Consider the following 17,844-nt stretch of genomic DNA (forward strand, 5'->3'; position numbering starts at 1 on the left):
TGTACATTGTGTAATGAATTTAAAACTGTGTAAATTATGGTATCAGTTGTGAAACTCCATTAATTTATTTTTCCATTTAGGTATTCCATTGGCCTTTGTTCCCTCATATGTATAGAGATATAATTTGATACAAAAGAGGAGAAATTGCTGAGTATCAGTAGTTTCAAGAGAAGATTTCTGTTGCATCTCTAAATTAACTATTTTTTTTTCAAATTTTCACATTTCTGTTCGAAATATTGTAGAAGCTTGTCCATGCTCAGAAGACCTAGACTAGTTACCCATCACCCCTTTTTTGGGCTGCACTGTGGATCCTTGTCCTACTAATAATCTGTTGCAGATAAGTGAGAGGGAGGAGCTTTAAAAGATAAACTCAGTTTGCCTATTTAAGTTGTCTTTCCCTGTTTCTATCTCCTTCTCTGTGTTAGAAAAAGTCTTGTATCTATATTTCCATGTATGTCCAGTAGAAATCATGATCTATATTAGTGGATCTAGCTGAGTTTCTAACCTATAGAAGTTTGCTGGTTTGCAGTTTGCTACAGAGCTTTCACAGAAAATGGTTTTAAATCCACTTTAATTGCATCCTTTTGCAATATTTGGAGGAGATCAAAAGATTTGGACCAGCTGCAGTGCTCTTGCTCTTTCTCCTCTGAAATATTCTGCACTCTGTTGGTTGTTGTCCAGTATCTGCATTTTTGGCCCCTGGTGCTGGCCAGTTAAGATGATAGAGGCTCTCTGTTCTGTGCACACATGGGTCTTGAAGGTCTCTCTTCTCTTTGCTCACCATTTTGTTTTCACATAAACATATAAACAAGACAAAAAGCATTTAAAATTCATTAGGTTGTTTTAGGAAAAAATTATTATTACGAATATTTTATTGTAAGGTACTAATCATTGACCACGGAAATAATTCTGTTTTTTCCTTTGTGTTCATATAAGCCAAAGAAGAAGGAACTCTAGTAGGGATATTGAAACGGGAGGATGTTGCAGTCAGGCATAAGCATCCCCTGAACAACAGGTGTAGGTGTAATCCTGCCTTGTGGTACAAATCATTTTCCTCACATGGGGAAAGAGCGATTATTGTGATGCCTGCAGGTCTGTGGACTCACTAAGGGTGATGTACTGACCTTGAAAAAAATGCAGCAGATTATCTTACATCCATTGCCCACTTCTTCACTGAAGGGTTCTAATCCCTTGTCCTCTTGTCCCTGCAGTGCCCTACTTACTGTAGGCTGAGACTCCTGCCTGCCTGATCCCAGCAGTGCTGGGTTGATAAGGTCACCAGGTTAAAGCCCAAGGCTTGAGCTGGTGCTTAACATACAGTGTGGATTTATGTAGCCATTTTTTTCTTTCCTGCTTCCTTAGTTAGTATTTAAATATTCCAAGTGAAGTGGAATAGGTCAAACAGAAGCCATTAATGACCTGAATCCAGAATATTTTGTAGCCTATTTACTGGAGTGCTCATCTGGGGAGTACAACAAACATGTCAAAATCTACCAGCTCTCTCATTTAGAGCACACTGCACTGAGGTTTCTCACATCCCAACTGCATTGCCTTAGCAACAACATTATTATTTAAAAGAGAACAACTTCTTTTTTTTTTAATATTGTAACTAGACCTCTGCTATTAATATGCCTAGCCTTAAAAAGGCATTGCACATTAAACATTTTACTTTAATTTTTTTGTCTTGTTGGTAGAATAAGATTGTTATACATAAAATAGTTATGAAATTACATAAATACAGAAAATTACTCTTTTCACCTGAATGAGTTTGTGCAGAATCGGTTTATTCATTAGTTTTGGATGTTTAGTTTTGTTTTGTTTCATTTTTCTACTAGAGTACTAGAAGGTATAGCTGTTGAACTCTAAAATCAAGTCTGCATCCTTAACCATGGACTCCTATGCTCACTAAGTTTTAAGGAGATGATGCCTCAGCCCACAAGTACAAAGGATATTTTACCTAGGCTGGCAGGACTACAAGCTCACTCTGGATTCTGAAAGTCACACGGTGTTCTCCTCAAAGTTGTCACCAATTGTCAAGGTATATTTATACTTACGAGACCTTATGGGTCTTCAGATTGTATTCTAAGTGACAACTCTGAAACCAGAGGAATAGTAAGAACCTCAGAGTTTTAGCTGTTTGGAATTTAGCAAATCAATCTGTTGATGTAAAGGTGACATTTGCGACCTGATGGGGCAGTCCTGTGTGCATGAGAAATTGTGATGTGCAGTCAGAGTTATATATCCCTGGAGTAATCTTTTTATAGAAATATATATATAACTTTTTAAAGTTCCCATCCTCATTGAAAATCAATACCAATCACAACCCAAAGTGCCAAGAGGCTCTAGCAGACATGTGGCAGTGGATTAAAATTGGATGGCTGAAATTGTAGCAGCCTTCAGCTGCACCCTCCACTCCTGTGATGGATGTTGCCTCTCCCAGAGCAGGGACAACTGATCTCCTCATGAATCTCCTGATCTACTGCAGTGCTCATCAAAAGTAAACTGACTTGGATTCAGGCTGGCTTCAGAAATTTTTCTTGGGAGAGAAAATGTTTATTATATGGACAGCAAGGATACCTAAGAAATTTCAGCAATCTGATTTTAACTTGCTGCTGAATGATCACTGCTAACTGTAAATGAAGAACTCAATAGGCTCCATCAGGTGATTTCAAAGCAAGAAAAATGCCTGTTTGGGTGCCTCAGATCCCCACTGAGCACCCAAAGCCCCACTGACCACTTGGGCAGGAGTTCTGCCCAACTTTGGTGCTTTTCTGAGAAAAAGGAGAATCACTGCTGGCTGAACTGATGAAAACATTGTATATACATTCCATTTTTCTCTGTCATCTAGTTTCATAGATATTATCACTGAAGGTTTGCAGAGAAAGTTAGAACTGGTAGAATGTGGACAGAAATTAACAGAGCACCTAGACACTTGAAAGCAAGGAAGAAGCAGAGAAAAACATGAGTATAACACCTTGGGTACTGCAATAATAGAATGCTTGTGGTATCGATATACAATCCACCCTACATGAGATTATGTAGCAGCAAACAATGTCTTCCTCAGGAGCCACCAGATAAAATTCTCCAGTCAATTTTGGTTTTATAGGCATCTAGGGACATAAAAATCTAATTTCTATTTGCTTTAGGACATCTTGTCTGGGTTTTGTTTTTTAAGCAGTTCCAAAGTTACTGTCCTGTAGATTTTGCCTGCCAATCCTGTGGGTATGTTTTTGATAATGTAAAGCATTTAAAACAACACTGGCAATCTTTCTTAGACCCCTGAATCACGCTGCAAGCACCTGTATCAGGAACATCCAGCAGTACAACAGTACTTTCCTAGCTTGACTTCCAGTCTAATTTGAATCAAAAACTGTTCATTCACACTTTTATGAATGCAACAACAGCAATTTTATTGTATACAATCCTGAGTTTTTAAGGGGAAATCTGACTTGACTACATCCACAGCCAAAAGCTTGTCACATCTAGCATACCTGAGCTCTGTCTCTGCAGCATTGCTCTGATTGATAAATCATCAGTTACTATTTTCTTCACCAAAGACACCTAGTGGTCTGAGTTTGAAAAGTTAGGTATACTAAATAGTGAGGAACTATTTTTTCATAGCAATAAACCTAGAGGAATGATCCTTTGACTGGTAATTTTAAGTCTATATATGTGTACACACAAAGAGTTTTGATTGTTTGTATTATAATTGCAAATATCTGCCACTAGGATGTCCTTGAAGACGTGCTGTGGTACTAATCAGATTTGTCAAGATGAGACAGTACCTTTCTATTCTCTCTTACACATCATAAACTCTGACTGATATCCCCAAGGGGAAGAAATGCATAATGTGTCATTTATGACCTGTTACATGCACAAATTACTTGCATCGTGTTTGCAGTAGGATGACAAAATGCTGTTGATTTTGAATTTGACTTAGGAAGCTGATCTTTATTCTTAGTTGTCACTTGGCAGATTTTTCTTCCTGCTCTGAATGGTTTGATCTAAAATTTTTGTTTGGAGAAATGGAAGCAATGATGGTTTTATTTTTTATTTAAATTGCATACATTCTATCCTAGGAGATAGACATTTATGAGCAGAATAAATATTCTATACATAAGAACAAATTTCACATAAGTAACACAAAACATGTAATATGGCAATCTTGTTTTTCTTTTACAGCTCTGCAGTGTAGCAGAGCAGTTTTTCCGGGCTTGAGGCAAGGCACTGATCAGCACCAAGATGCTTGTGCAGAAGCAAAATTAAAAGGCAGAGCTAAGGCAACTACTCATTATTACAATGCACTACATAATAATTTTCTTTTAGAAAAAGAATCCTAGAAGAGATTAAGACATGAATTTGAAAACTCAGCAGGTATGATAGACTAAGAATTAGGGAACCTCTTCCAACAAAATTGTCCTTCCCAATTTTATATTTTTTGTCAGATGCATAAAGGGGAATTTCAGTATCACATTAGGATATTGTGTTAACATTCTACAGGAAAGAAAAAAAAACATTATTCATTAGCATAAGGATCAGCAGATTTGTTTGGGCAAAATAGGAAGGAAAAAATGCATGTATATAACATAATAATGATTTTATCCTTTCTTCATTTATTTTTTAAAGAATATAAATATTGTGATTCTCAAAGAGAGTCTAAATAGAAATTCTGATGGTAAATATAGGAAAGTCTTTAACAGCCTGTACCTTAGCTCCAGCAAAACTTTCTCACTACCTATTTGCCATTTTCTATGCCAAAAGTGAAATTGAATCTGCTTTCCTTCATTCAGAGCAACACTGTCAGACAGAAAATATCATTTTTATAGGTTGTATCAAGTGACAAGTGAAAAGCAAAGATCTACACAAACCAGGTGCTACCTGATTCCTTAAAAGTTTAGATGTCTATATGGGCAAGGGTCTCTTAAATAATTGAAATTAATTTATGCAAGTTAGTGTCAACAACCAGACTAAGAACACATGTAATATATCTTTGAAGATTTTAACTCTAACATACAAGAAGATGTTGCAATCTAAGTGGAGATGCTGTGGTCTTCTACTAGAAGACTTTGACACTTCTATTTTGAACTGTTGTCTTCAGAATATTTTACTGTTTTTATTGTATATAATGAAGAAAATGTACCTCCCTAGATTGTTTAGGTTATCAAAATGTATTTTATGAATCAGATTAAGTTGAGAACTTTCAAATGTAGTTAGCTTTCAGTTACCATAGTTTCGGTTTGTTTGCATAATTAACGTTTTTAGTACCCGAGAAAGTAGGTTAAGTCACTAGTGTTAATCCTGTCCATTACACAGTTAATGTGTGTCAGCTGGTCACTTATCTAAGTAGCATTCGACTTCCTACCAGCTTTTTAATTACCAAACCTATGCTTTCTGCAATCAAGTTTGCTTTGCCATTTGAACTTAGGAGATTATTTCATTAAGTAAAAAATTCCACAAACAAAGGTATTTAAAATGAGCTACAATCTTACTCACAACTTTTAAGGATTGTGGACACAGAAATAATTTCTGTTTCTGTGGGATGAAATGAAGTATATATATTGCTATTGCTACTAATGCATGTCCTTCACAGCAGAATTCTAGCCAAACCTCAAGTGGCATAGATGCAGTAGCTCCATTAAAGTCAATGGAAGTTCACTTAATCACATCACCTGATAATCTGGCCTACAGCCCGTAACAAGACAATCCTTTGGAGGGTAATAATATTTTATGCTTTCATCAATCACTCTCCTAGGCCTGTAGCTATTTGTGGCAGACTCAAAAATGTCATATAATAAAAAAGGCCGGTTGTGACTATTTCTTCCAGAAACTCCAAGAACCATTTTTTAGTAATAAAATATTTATATTTATTTTAAAAATTCTGATGACAAAACAATATCAAAAAAGCATTTATATTCTTGGCTTTAAAGCTCCAAGATGTTACACTGTTTTCCTTTGTTTTGTCTGTCTGTATAGGACCCATGTCTACAACCACGACGATAATAGATGGTAAGAACGGCTCCGTTCCTTCGTCATCCATGAAAGTGGGCAAGAAGTCAGTGACAGAAGACTTTGTGAACACGTTCAGCTCTCCAGCAGCATGGCTTCTTGTTGTTGCTCTGATTGTTACCTGGTCAGCAGTAGCTATTGTCATGTTTGACTTGGTGGATTACAAAGACTTAGCAGGTAAAACTTAGCATATTCTGTTTGACACTTTGTATATTCACATTTAAAAATTTATTAAGCAGCATCTATTACACAAATATGCCAGTGTCTCACCTCCTTGGGGACAGCACAGTGTCTCTGCTGAGTTTACCAAGAGAGAAGATATTGTGAGAAATGTCAGAACACATATGTTTACACCTCATACACCTTTATAATTTAAGTCTCTCCATTTTGCAGCCCATCCTCATCCTGGAAAATGAATATGTTGACAGTAACGTAAAATATATATTAGCACGTAAGGTCAGATTTCTGTTTTCAAATTTCTGTATAATTTTTTTCTAGAAAAATGAAATTAGTATTAATTAATATTTTCAGAAATATAGTCTTTAACAGCTGCCTTGTGTATTCTGATATTTGCTTACGCATTTCAATGATCAGAAAAATGTAGAACACATTAACACTAAAACTGATCTTCAAAAACCATAAGTACAGAGGACCAGATTCTTAATATTAGCTAAAATACACCCTTGTCTTCAATAATCTAGCCTAGTTTTAAGACTTAGATAGATAAATGAACAAGATGAAGCTTTAGGGTAAACATAAATATGATTGAGTACAAATATAGTGATTACAGGGGACGGTGATGAAAATGAAGTGGGTGGTACAAGGACTGTGATTCTAATTGAGGAACAGAAAAAAAGAGTGGCAAATAAAAAGAAATAGAATATTTATGCCTTTTATAGGACAATAATATTAAATGGACAATAAAGTAACTACATATGTTTGTAAAGGGTATGTAGCGTTCAGCAAGCCTGCAGTAGTAAAACCTTTGCGAAGCTAACAGCCATTAACACTTGGGAAACATGTATGGTGAACCAGAAAACAAATTATTAGGGTCCTTGTCTTCCTTAAATGAGAACTCCAGCCCTAAAATTATTGCATCTGTCACAATAATTAACTAGGAATTGAAATTTGAATTTCAGCCTTTTAATTCAGAAGAAATTGAGTTGATGTTTTGGAGTAAATTTCCTGGACTTTATTAGTTTACTGATAAATATATAGATTTTTTTTGTCCTGCTATATATCAATATCGACTTCAAGATTTACTTAGAAAGCTTTTGAAACACATATAGATCTTGAAAGAAACCAACAAATCCTGGATCAATAGATGTCACAGAGCTTGAAATGTGGAGAAAATGCACCACAAAACTTTCTTAAATTTTCTTCTGATCTGTCTTTGTTTTCAGAAGGACATCTCTGGAGTACTAGGAAAACATAAAGTTATTTTTAAGACATCCTTCCAAAATAAGCATCAGATTTTAGTTTGGACACCAAACTCTTGATGTTACAACAGAGAGACAAGCCGAGAAAGAAACTGTCCTACTCAACTTTAGTTTTTTTAAGTTTTAATATTTAATATTAAATATTAATCAGCCAATCAATCAGTCAAGCAATTAATCAATTTCTTAATATATTTTCAATGAACAATCAAGAACCAGGACATAACTCAGACTAAACTCTAAAACAGAAATTTCTGAACTTGCTATCAGGTCACACATGGTCAATAAACAAGGGTAATGCTAAGTAATAGGAATCTCTATCTGTACCAGACTCTGAATGGAAACTTTCTAAGCAGATGGAAATCTGTTCACATTGTGCTGGGTAAATGAGCTTAAATCTCACAAATATTGATGGAAACTGCCATTTTTAGACCAGGATGTAGAAATAAAGCAATGTTAAATTTAATCTACAGGGTGGGTTTTTATTTTGTGAAGGTCTCTGAGAGATACTTCAGTATTTAGAGTTCATGAGTTTGTTTCTTTTCCTTCCCAGCAATATTTCTGTTCCTAAGTGATTAATTAAGCCTGCACTCAAATCAGGTCTTGGTGGTCAAACGTTAAGAGACAGAACTGTTATACTTCTTTACACCAGGATTTTTTAGACTGTTTTCTGTATTTACATACATATAAGAATAGTTGCATAGCTGTTATCACAACCCTTAAGTTTCCACTCCTGATTTCTTACTGTTTTTTTGAGTTAAACCCAGTAATTTGTAAAAATACCATGGAAAGAGCTGAAGATTGTACATAGAATCACATAGCTGGCATTATTGATACTAGAATGATTTTCTCTTTTGGACAGTTTGCCCGGTGGAAGTAATGCCTCCTTTTCCTATAGAAAGTAGAATTTGAGGCATATTTCTAAGTGGCACCTTAAATCTAAAATCCAGTGGTTTTTTTGTCTTGGGTTTGATATTGCTCTTTGAAAAACCTGACCTGAAAAAAGTAAATAGTTATATTCGGGACTGTAAATTTAGTTTTGCAAGCAAGATTAAAATTTATTTCCTAGTTTTCAAATGCAAATGAAAGATGCCAAAAAAATTGTATTCACCTGTGTGCTTTTTAAATCCATAAACCACAGAAAAAAACCAGTGTATTTCTCCTCAAAGAAAACTTGCCTTTCATAAGCCAGTGCTTTCAATCTCTTTCCTGTTTCTCTACCTGAAGTTCCATGAAGTTCATGCTCAGAAATTCTGCATAGCATATGAATGAGGCAGGCTGGGAGAGCTGAACTCAGCCTAGAGGAGACAGGAGGGTGACCGAGGAGCAGCCTGCAGGTTTTTGAAGGGCAGTTAAAGAGCTGCCAGAGGATTCTGCTCTCGGGGCTCCCACAGGGACTTCCACTATGTTTCTGTGCCAGAAATGACCGTCTCCATGGCAGAGCTGCAGCAGTGACTGCGCCGCACAAGAGTGAGCGCAGCAGAAAGCAGGAGCAGGCTGACCTGGTAAACCAGTCAGGGAACTGTGTGGCTGAGGAATAGACATGGATTTTTTCCCCCTGATTGCACTACAGAGCTGCTAACCTCTGGAAAATACAGGAAGTGCAATGCCCTAGATTGTGAGTTGCCTAGAGTACGCAGAGATTCATGGAGTACAGTAAAAACACTGCACGTGAGCTGAGAAGGAAGTACTTTAAAATTGACCCTGAGCTTTCTTTTCCTTCAATAATTAACAATTTTACTCTCTTTTGCCTGAAAGACAAATATTTCCAAAAATACATAAATTATCAGTTATGTGTATTTTAGCTCTTATATATTATTTTAATTTATCAGTATGAACTTCACACTAGCCTCTGTGATTAGAGTGCCATCTCTTGGGTTTGCTTCTAGATTGCTATGGTTTCACATCCTTTTAACAGTAAACTATCAAATCTGTGAAATTTTGACAATTTATATAAGATTACATTTGCCCTGGAATTATATGAAAAAGAGATGCTTAGTTTCATCCCAAAGTAGCTGTGGTAAATTGCTTTTTGCTGGTCCTCTTTATTCAGTGTTTGTAAAGTAGCTTTTGGAACCAAGGGAGGCTGAGGGAGGTTAACACTTAGTGTTTAGGTAAGTGAAGTTAGATTACATGAATTCATGATCTGCTCACAAGATTTAAGATACAATTTTGTGTAATTTTACACATGCAGTAGTTGATGGCTGTAAATTCTATAGCACTCTGTAATATTGAGGAGGTGTTGCTTATGACATAAAATATAACAGGGGGGCCCTGTGTCACAGTTTGCACGTGTAAAGCTTTGCTTCCTGGGTGGTTATGTGTCAGTTTGTTCAGAAGTTAGGACAGGGAGAGAATCTACAAATCAGCTTCAGCTTTAACTTTAGCAGTGGATTTCACCCCTGTTCTATCTACCCAGAAGAAGGAAATGAAATTTTGCAGGGTTGTGCTTTAGTGTATTATGCTCATTCCTTTGAGGAATCAAATGAAAGCTTGCATTCCTATCATGCTGTATTGTACAACTATGAACATGAATGGAATATTTCTAACATGGTATGAAGGTGACATGCATTATAAAAACTTGAGAGAAGAACCTACAAATCTCATGTAGTACACAGTGTGTACAAATATGGAATAAGTAGTATACCACATTGAAGAAACTCATATATTTTCAGAAATGAAGAAAAAAGTTAATTTTGGCTTTATGTGTGCTTTGCAACAGTTCGTTACTTCCATTCTTTGTGTTAGAAAACACACCTTTTTAACAGGCTTCATAATTCATGAATGTATTTCATGCATTTCTTGTACACATAACTGGATTATACATTTTAATTGATAAATGCAACTCAATAATTTAAGATTATTTTAGTCCTTAAGACTGATTGCCCAGGAATCTATATTTGCTAATGGGCTAATAGAGCATTCAAAATTTCCTGCCATCTCTGTGACCAATTACAGCTAATTAACATCCCCCTAATTTCAGATCCAGAGTGTTCAATATTCAGAGCAAATTGACAGTGATTTAGCCAGTAACCTAAAGGCCAGACTAAATCAAACCTAATGAAGCCTCACCAAATCTATGAAACCCAAAATTACCTACAAAATAATATAGGAGAAAACATAGAAAACACACACAGACACACTTAGCAGAATCAGCCTGCTAAATTGTTTTGATAAGTAAAAAAAAAAACCATGGGTACACTCTTTGTTGGGGCTAATTTGTTTTCCTCAAATAAAGAGGCTTTTTAGAGACCTGTAGCAAAGGCAGAACTTTGTGGAGGCAATGCCTTTAGGAATGGGGAGTTAACAGTGCAAGGAGCTCCCATCCAGTCAGCTGCTTTCTCTCATTATGTATCTCTAACCTTTTTAAGTTAATGCAAACATCTGGCCAAATGCTGTGGAGCTTCCCATGGCTGCTTCTGAATAACACAGTCTGAAGTCACCATTTCCTTGCCTGAACCTGTGGTCATTTTTATTACTGCCTTACAGTCACAGATAGATTTTGTCTGGCCTTGAGGAGTATCTGGTCATTATCAAGAATATGCACATACATTTTTCTTTTACAATGTCATCTCACTGTAGTCACCCTGTTGGGCTAATGTTCACTGGAAAGTTTTAGGAACTGCAAAAAAAGAGTGTAGCTATTTTTGCTCCTATGTTTTATGGCTATATATACACCAGTTTTTAAACTGAAAATATATTTGCATTTAGTCAGGAAAAAGAATGAACTTCTGGATTAGTTTAAACCACCAGCAAACTTAATGGAACATATAATTCTTTCTCTTTTCCAGACATGCAAAGCCTTAGACAAACCTCCTATTCTGAAATGTATCAAAACAGTGCTATAGTCTTCTGAAGTATATTTTATACTGTATTTATAAATGTAAATTCAAAGCAAGATTGAACAGCTTATCTGCTTCAAAGTTCTTAATGAAGTTCTTAATTGAATTATATAAGACTTCAATTCATGTACCTAAAACCTACAAAAATATTTTTCTCTCTTCCATGAAAAAATCCTTTAAAGGGATTTAAGTCCAATTCCAGTTTAAAGAAGGGCTGCTCAGATGACATCTGGTTTCTCATGTTTCAGTCTGCAGCAGATTTCATAGCCGAGTTATAAACCCTTAGAAAATGAGTTTATACTGAAAAGAATGACAGTCTATGAACTATTGCAGTATTGCAAGTGCTGCTTTCATCCCAAAAGGTCCAGTGTATAAAAGATGATAAAATTTGATAGATTAAACTTTGTGAGGTTATGCAGTTTAAAATATGAAATTCCAGAAACTGTCTCAATGTATAGGGAAGGATCTAAGAGGAGAATTCATGGTTAAATTTGCTTCATGGGACACAAAACACAAAGCAAATTTCCAGTGCATAATGGTATCTGTGAAATTTCTAATTTTAAAGAAACAAATCAAACCAGTAATTCATTCCAGTAACAATTGCAGTGAGGCAATTCTTTGGTTATTTGCTGTTCAAGAAATTGAAGTAACTCAACTAGAATCACCTGTATGTAATATATTCTTTTCAGCAATAGAATTTGTTTGTCACTTGTGAAAATACTGTGCTTTGTTTGGCCACGTTTTTAGCTTGCTGTGATTCACACTGTATTATCTCACACCTACAGCATATTGTTTCTTTTTTTAATGAACTCAAATTTCTGCCGCATAACAGCAGCCCCACAGAGATTAAAGTTCACTCCTTAAGTGCTTCCTTTAGCCAAGAGACAGCTGAGAACATTCATTATTGCTAATGGTGTTTCTTCATTTTTTTTGTTGACCTTTCTGGGGGTCATGCTGTTGCCATCAGGTATAGCCACCTATTCCCAGCATTGCGATGATCCCTGTTTCCCACCTGGTAAAGACCTTCTGCCTGCAGTGTTCTGAATATGTGTGTGGGTGATAACAAAGCATGGGCACGAGCAGAGGCCAGCACAGGGCAGCACTGCTTCTCAGCTAACCCCAACTCTGCCGGGCTGGGGCTTGCAGCAGCCTGCTCCTCATTTTCTTGTCATGCTTGAAGTAGATCTGACAGCTAAGAGATGCCCCCAGCCAGGAGAGTCACAGGAAATGGTGTCAAGCTGAGGTACTAATTTTACACTTTTAATGCCCTTTAAAGGGCATTACAGATGCCCTTGCAGATCTGAAGATCTGTGTTCTTAGTCAGAGAATTGAACCCATAGAATAAGAAACAATAAAGCTTCAAATTATTTTAGATAAAATGTGTTTCAGAAAACACCACCTAATGAAGATCTGAATCAAAACCTTCCATTTGATATCAAATCAATTCACACAAACTACACTTAAATCCCATCCTAAACATGCACTCGTATCCACGTGTAGGTCAATATCAAATGGACCTTAAAATACTCAATTACTTTGTGAGAGTTTGTGAATTTCTTTCTAAATTTTGTCAAGTAAATTCTAGTTATAACAGCTTCTTCAGTCACTTTCAGGTGAGGTTTCCTCTATGAACTTGACCTCAATATAATTATCTAAGTTTGGTATTAGAAAGAGACAGCTACAGACTGTAGTCTTAGCCTGTAGCCTTAATATTTACAATATATGTACTTATTAAATGGAAATTACTGAGAAAGCTGACTCTGTGCTTTTTTGTCAGTTTTTATATGTAATATAATTAAAAATTCAATTAGTATTTTTATACTAATAATTCAGTGGTACCAACCAGAGTTTTACCTGTTTATGCCTTAGAGCTATGAGCTTGTCAAAACTGTTAGTCTATGAAACAGAAAGGTAACACATAAGGACAGTTATGTTGATTAACTGGGACGTTACTAATAGGAGACTATGTGTATATTGACTTCAGTATCTTAGATGCTACTTTCCAAAAGATCACAGAGCAGAAATAAAGAAACTTTAAAATATGTAAACTTTCAAATTAAAATATAGGTCTCCATATTTATAATAGAATATTCTACTAAGAATAGAATAGGTTTTATTACCAAAAGCTAGTGTTCAGCTTTTGTATTTTATCAAACACAACAGAAATTCTCTGTCTTCATCAGCTGTACCTTGTCAGTGTCAATGAAGTAGTTTATATCTCATAGATCAATCTTTGCACCAGATAATTACCATCATTTGTAACTTAATTGCATTCTATTCACTGGAGTCAAAATATGCAATTGATGAAAATCCAGCAATTATTAACTAATTTGCTGTGATTCATTAAAAAAAAGGGCCACCTTAACACAGGTTGAACTCTGAGTACACATTTAACCATTTGACAGGCAAAAAAGATTGATAGGAAACTGCATTCCTGGCAGAGTTACTAAGACTCAAATAATGACTGAACTGATTTGCACAGATAATCAGTTAGTCACTTTTTGTTGTGCACTTCACAGGAATAAATGACATAGACCATTAAACATAACCAAATTTGCTTGAGAGGCTACAGCAAATCATACCATGTGATTTCTCAATTCTTGTATTCAAACATCACTTGTAAAGTACCCATCATCAGTCCTGATGAAAAATAAAGGGGTTTTCCATTCTGAAATATTTTGTCGCTTTATGGAAATTTCCTTCTATCTTCTTGTTGATGCCAGTTGTAGGACTTGAGAACTTAGTCATTGTCTTGTTTCAAGGACCTGTGTTAAGTGTGGGTTATTAATTAGCATTAAGGTTAAAATTTTGATTTTAAAATAATTTGGAATTAAGTTTGTGAGCCAGAGAGACTTCAGAAATGAAGAAATTAATTGTTCAGGACTGTTGTTCTCACGTTTTTAATCAAATTTCTGTTTCTGTACCAGTAATGCTAGAGAGCTACAAAGAATTGTAGCACTTGATGTGCTGCTTCCAATTACACTGGGATTTTTCAGAAGTACCTACAACACATCTGAAACTATTTCTTAAGTAATTATTTAAAATATATTTGCATATGTTTAGTATGGAAAATCCAAATAATCCTCCAGATATCTCCAGCAGTTAACAAACATTCTCCAACCAAATTCAATTGAGTTGTCCTAGGATAAGATCTCTTTGAAAGGTAGTATACAAATTCCTTCCATTTAATTGAAATTCTTCCTCAATCAGCTTCTACTCTTTCAAATGTCATCATTTTCCAGAAGGTTCTGGAATTCTTATGTTTCCTCTAAAACAAAACAACGAAACTGTTACTATGCTTACAACAGTGAACATGCCAGCACAAGCAAGAGGAACTGTTACTATCTGAAAAACATCTCTTATACTATGCCAAGTAGTAAAATACTTTGACAAATAAAACATTTTAGCAATGCATTTTTGTGGAATTGGTGCTGTTCTGGAATGTAAGTAATTTATCAAGGGGAATAGTTGTATAGTCTTGGCTTTAATTATGAATGTAAAGGTTCAAATCTAAGTGCTTAGCCAAAGTGTGCAATAACAAGAAGGCTTTAAACCTGAAACAGCATCACTAGCAGGATCCATGTCACATACCTCAGCAGCTGGAAAATAAGGTGATATGTCCGTGCTAATTTTTCAGAATTCCTTTCTAGTCAATGGAAAGGAGTAGGTGTCTTTAAAAATTGATTCATGTAACCCTTAAACAGATTTCAGAGGAAAGAGAGACACTTGACTTCTGAAGGTTGCAATAAGTCTTTCTGCACTGGCTTTTGAGGGAGTTTAGGAACACCAGGGATTAAATATCCTTTCAGGTATATTTCACTAAATAGGATAATCTGAATTTAAACTATGATTAAAGGTAATTATGTAGTGTCACCTAAATTTTTCAATAATAATTGTATCTTTCATGTCTTAACCTCCTCAGTAACCATTTACTTCATTTCCCCTCCTTCAACAGGCATTTATTAATTGTTTATTATTTTATCTAAGATTTAAAAGTTGGCTCAATCTCTATTTAAAAGTTAAACAATAGCTTAAACTTCACAAGTCTATATCTATCTGAGAAATATTCTGAGAAATAGCCTCTTTACAGTTTAAATGCAAAATCCTGCCCCCTCTGCTTCCAGAGCAATGGATTTTATGTGATATATGATGCATCAATTACAGTTTAGATCAATTATATTAATCTATAATAATATTAGTTAGTTACAAATTCTACATACACACCGTATGTTAGCAAAAGAAATGTATTGTGAGCTTACTTTGAAAATAATTAGTCTCCTAAGATTTGCTAAGAAATGAGAAGTTGGATAGAAGACTGCTAATCCAGTCAAATATGTTGCCTGCAAGATGATTGTAAAAAAATCTCATCATGCTTTCGATTGCTGGACATCTCTAAATTAAAAAATATGAAGCTCAAACTTTGTTATTGAAATCTGCATTCTTTCAGCTTCATTCTTGAAGCAATAGTATGCAAATATTTTGGAAATTGTTGTCTTTCTTTGCATGTGTGAGGTAAATTGAATCTTTCTCTGTACTTGTTAACACCAGAATTGTTTTATTTCCTTTGTATTTCATTCTACCAGGGACCTTTTAGCACCTGGTATTGTCAAAATTGTTGGGAGAACTAAAAGCATGGATTTAATCAGTCTTAATTTTCATTTCAGCATTACTTGGTCTGGTGTTCCTAAGAATTCTAGAACACGTCGTTACTATTAGCACTACTCTTAAAAATGTTGGAAATACAAGTTAAACAGAAGACCTGTGCATGAGGACATAATTTTTCAGGTTCATGCCATTTGCATCAGATCTCAAGGGAGCTCACAGTATCTGTTTGAATACAAAATTTCATTTTGCAAATACCAATAAAGTGTCCTCTACACAGCTCCAAACTGATTTTTCTAAACTTTCTATGTTAAACAGGATTTGCAACTCACACCTGTTATCATAGGCATGACTGGACACACAATTTTGCCTCTGGACACTTAGAATTTCTAATCCTTTTTCATACTGTGGTATGAAGATGTTATGAATTAAAGACCAGGATATGATGTTGAAGACTGATTCATCAGCAAAGATGGCTTGCCTTGGGGTGGTTGGAATAATTTCCTCTGCTCTTGATCTTGCACTTCTCTGAGCATTTCCCTTGCCTGCCCAGGGGGGACAGCTCTGCTACCTGTGAAACAGAAGCAGTTTTTGAGCTGCTAGTTGATAGCCCAGTTAATTAAAATAAATTGATACCAACTCTTGTTGAGTTTTATAGCTGTAGTCCTCGCAGCTGTAAAAACCTGTGGCTGTAAAGGCAACTGAGTCCTCCCTAAGCAACCAGTGGGTAAAAGGAGGGTGGACAGCCACACTGAAAATCAAGGCAGCTGTCCAAAGTTAAACCATCCCTGCTTGTGAATCAAAATCTTGATTACGCTAAGACACCTCTGGCCATGTCCATTCTATTAGTCCACTTTGACTTCTTAGCAACTCTAGATTAGAGTATCTGGGGTCAGATCTCTTTACTTTTAAAGAGCCTAAGTATAGGTATTCTTTCTCCTGGTTAACACTTGAGATAACAATTTGTGGCAAATCACTTGAAAAAATTAAATCTCTGCATCTCAATGCATGAAGAAAATGCAAATAAGTGTCATGCTAAACAAAGTAAATATTTGCTGGTTTACTACTCAATCTTTCTGAATAAGATAGTGTGCACTGTAATGCACTAAATTAATTTCTTTACAACTCTGTCATTGCATCATGCCATACCTTTAATTTATTTGATGTGTCTGATTGTTCAGCAGCACATACCTATATAATACAAAATTCATGAAATATTAACTACAATATTTATTTGGTCTGCATTATGAACAAGGTGATGCAAACCAATAGAAAGTCAGCCTGGTCTCTTGTGTTTCAGAATAAGTAATTAGAAATAAAATGAACATAAATAGTGATGCATTTATATTTCAAATAAAGCTACATCTAAGTTTCGTTACAGCACTTTAAGATAATAGCTTTTCATATTGCTGTCACTGAAAAATTTCCTTTAAACCTGCACCTTGCATGCATTTTAGTCTGCAAATCCATGTGAGACTGCTTCTGATTTTGACTTGTGAGTCAGAACACTGCACTCAGAAGTAGTTCTGAATAGACTTGTCTTTAGCTTCCTACTAAATTCTTTGCCTACAGAAGTATGGTTCCCACCTTGATAGTGTCGAATTCAGGGTACATATCTCTATTGAAACTCCTAGGAGCAAGACTAGGCCAAAGGCTCAAATCACTTTTGAAGTCTATCTTCAGTTGTTTATATTTGTGGAAAAGCTTTGCACAGACCAGGAAATTACTCTGCAGTTTCAAGTACAGTGGGCAGTAACATAGACTGAATGAGGGTTTCCCTCTTCCTAAGCAATGTTTGGTGCAAAGTTCAAGAAAGTAGAAAATTGCTGCACAGAATGGTCAGAAGAAGTCAGTCAGAGATAGGAAAGTCCCTCTGAAGTAGTGTGTCAGGTATGGAGAAATCAGGTTAAATCCCAATGGGAACAGCCTTTAAGGGAATAGTATTAGCCACTGATAGC

General features: G+C 35.5%; 1 protein-coding gene across 1 annotated transcript in view; it reads left to right on the forward strand.

The window, feature by feature from the left end:
* Window positions 1-17,844, forward strand: part of TRDN (triadin) — a 218,789-nt gene that overhangs the window by 24,399 nt on the left and 176,546 nt on the right. Inside the window, exon 2 of the mRNA XM_050973020.1 lies at window positions 5,974-6,183. Within this exon, the coding sequence (XP_050828977.1) occupies window positions 5,974-6,183 (210 nt within the window). The remainder of the gene's footprint in view (window positions 1-5,973; window positions 6,184-17,844) is intronic.

Source organism: Serinus canaria, chromosome 3 (genome assembly GCF_022539315.1).
Source record: "Serinus canaria isolate serCan28SL12 chromosome 3, serCan2020, whole genome shotgun sequence".
NCBI lineage: Eukaryota > Metazoa > Chordata > Aves > Passeriformes > Fringillidae > Serinus > Serinus canaria.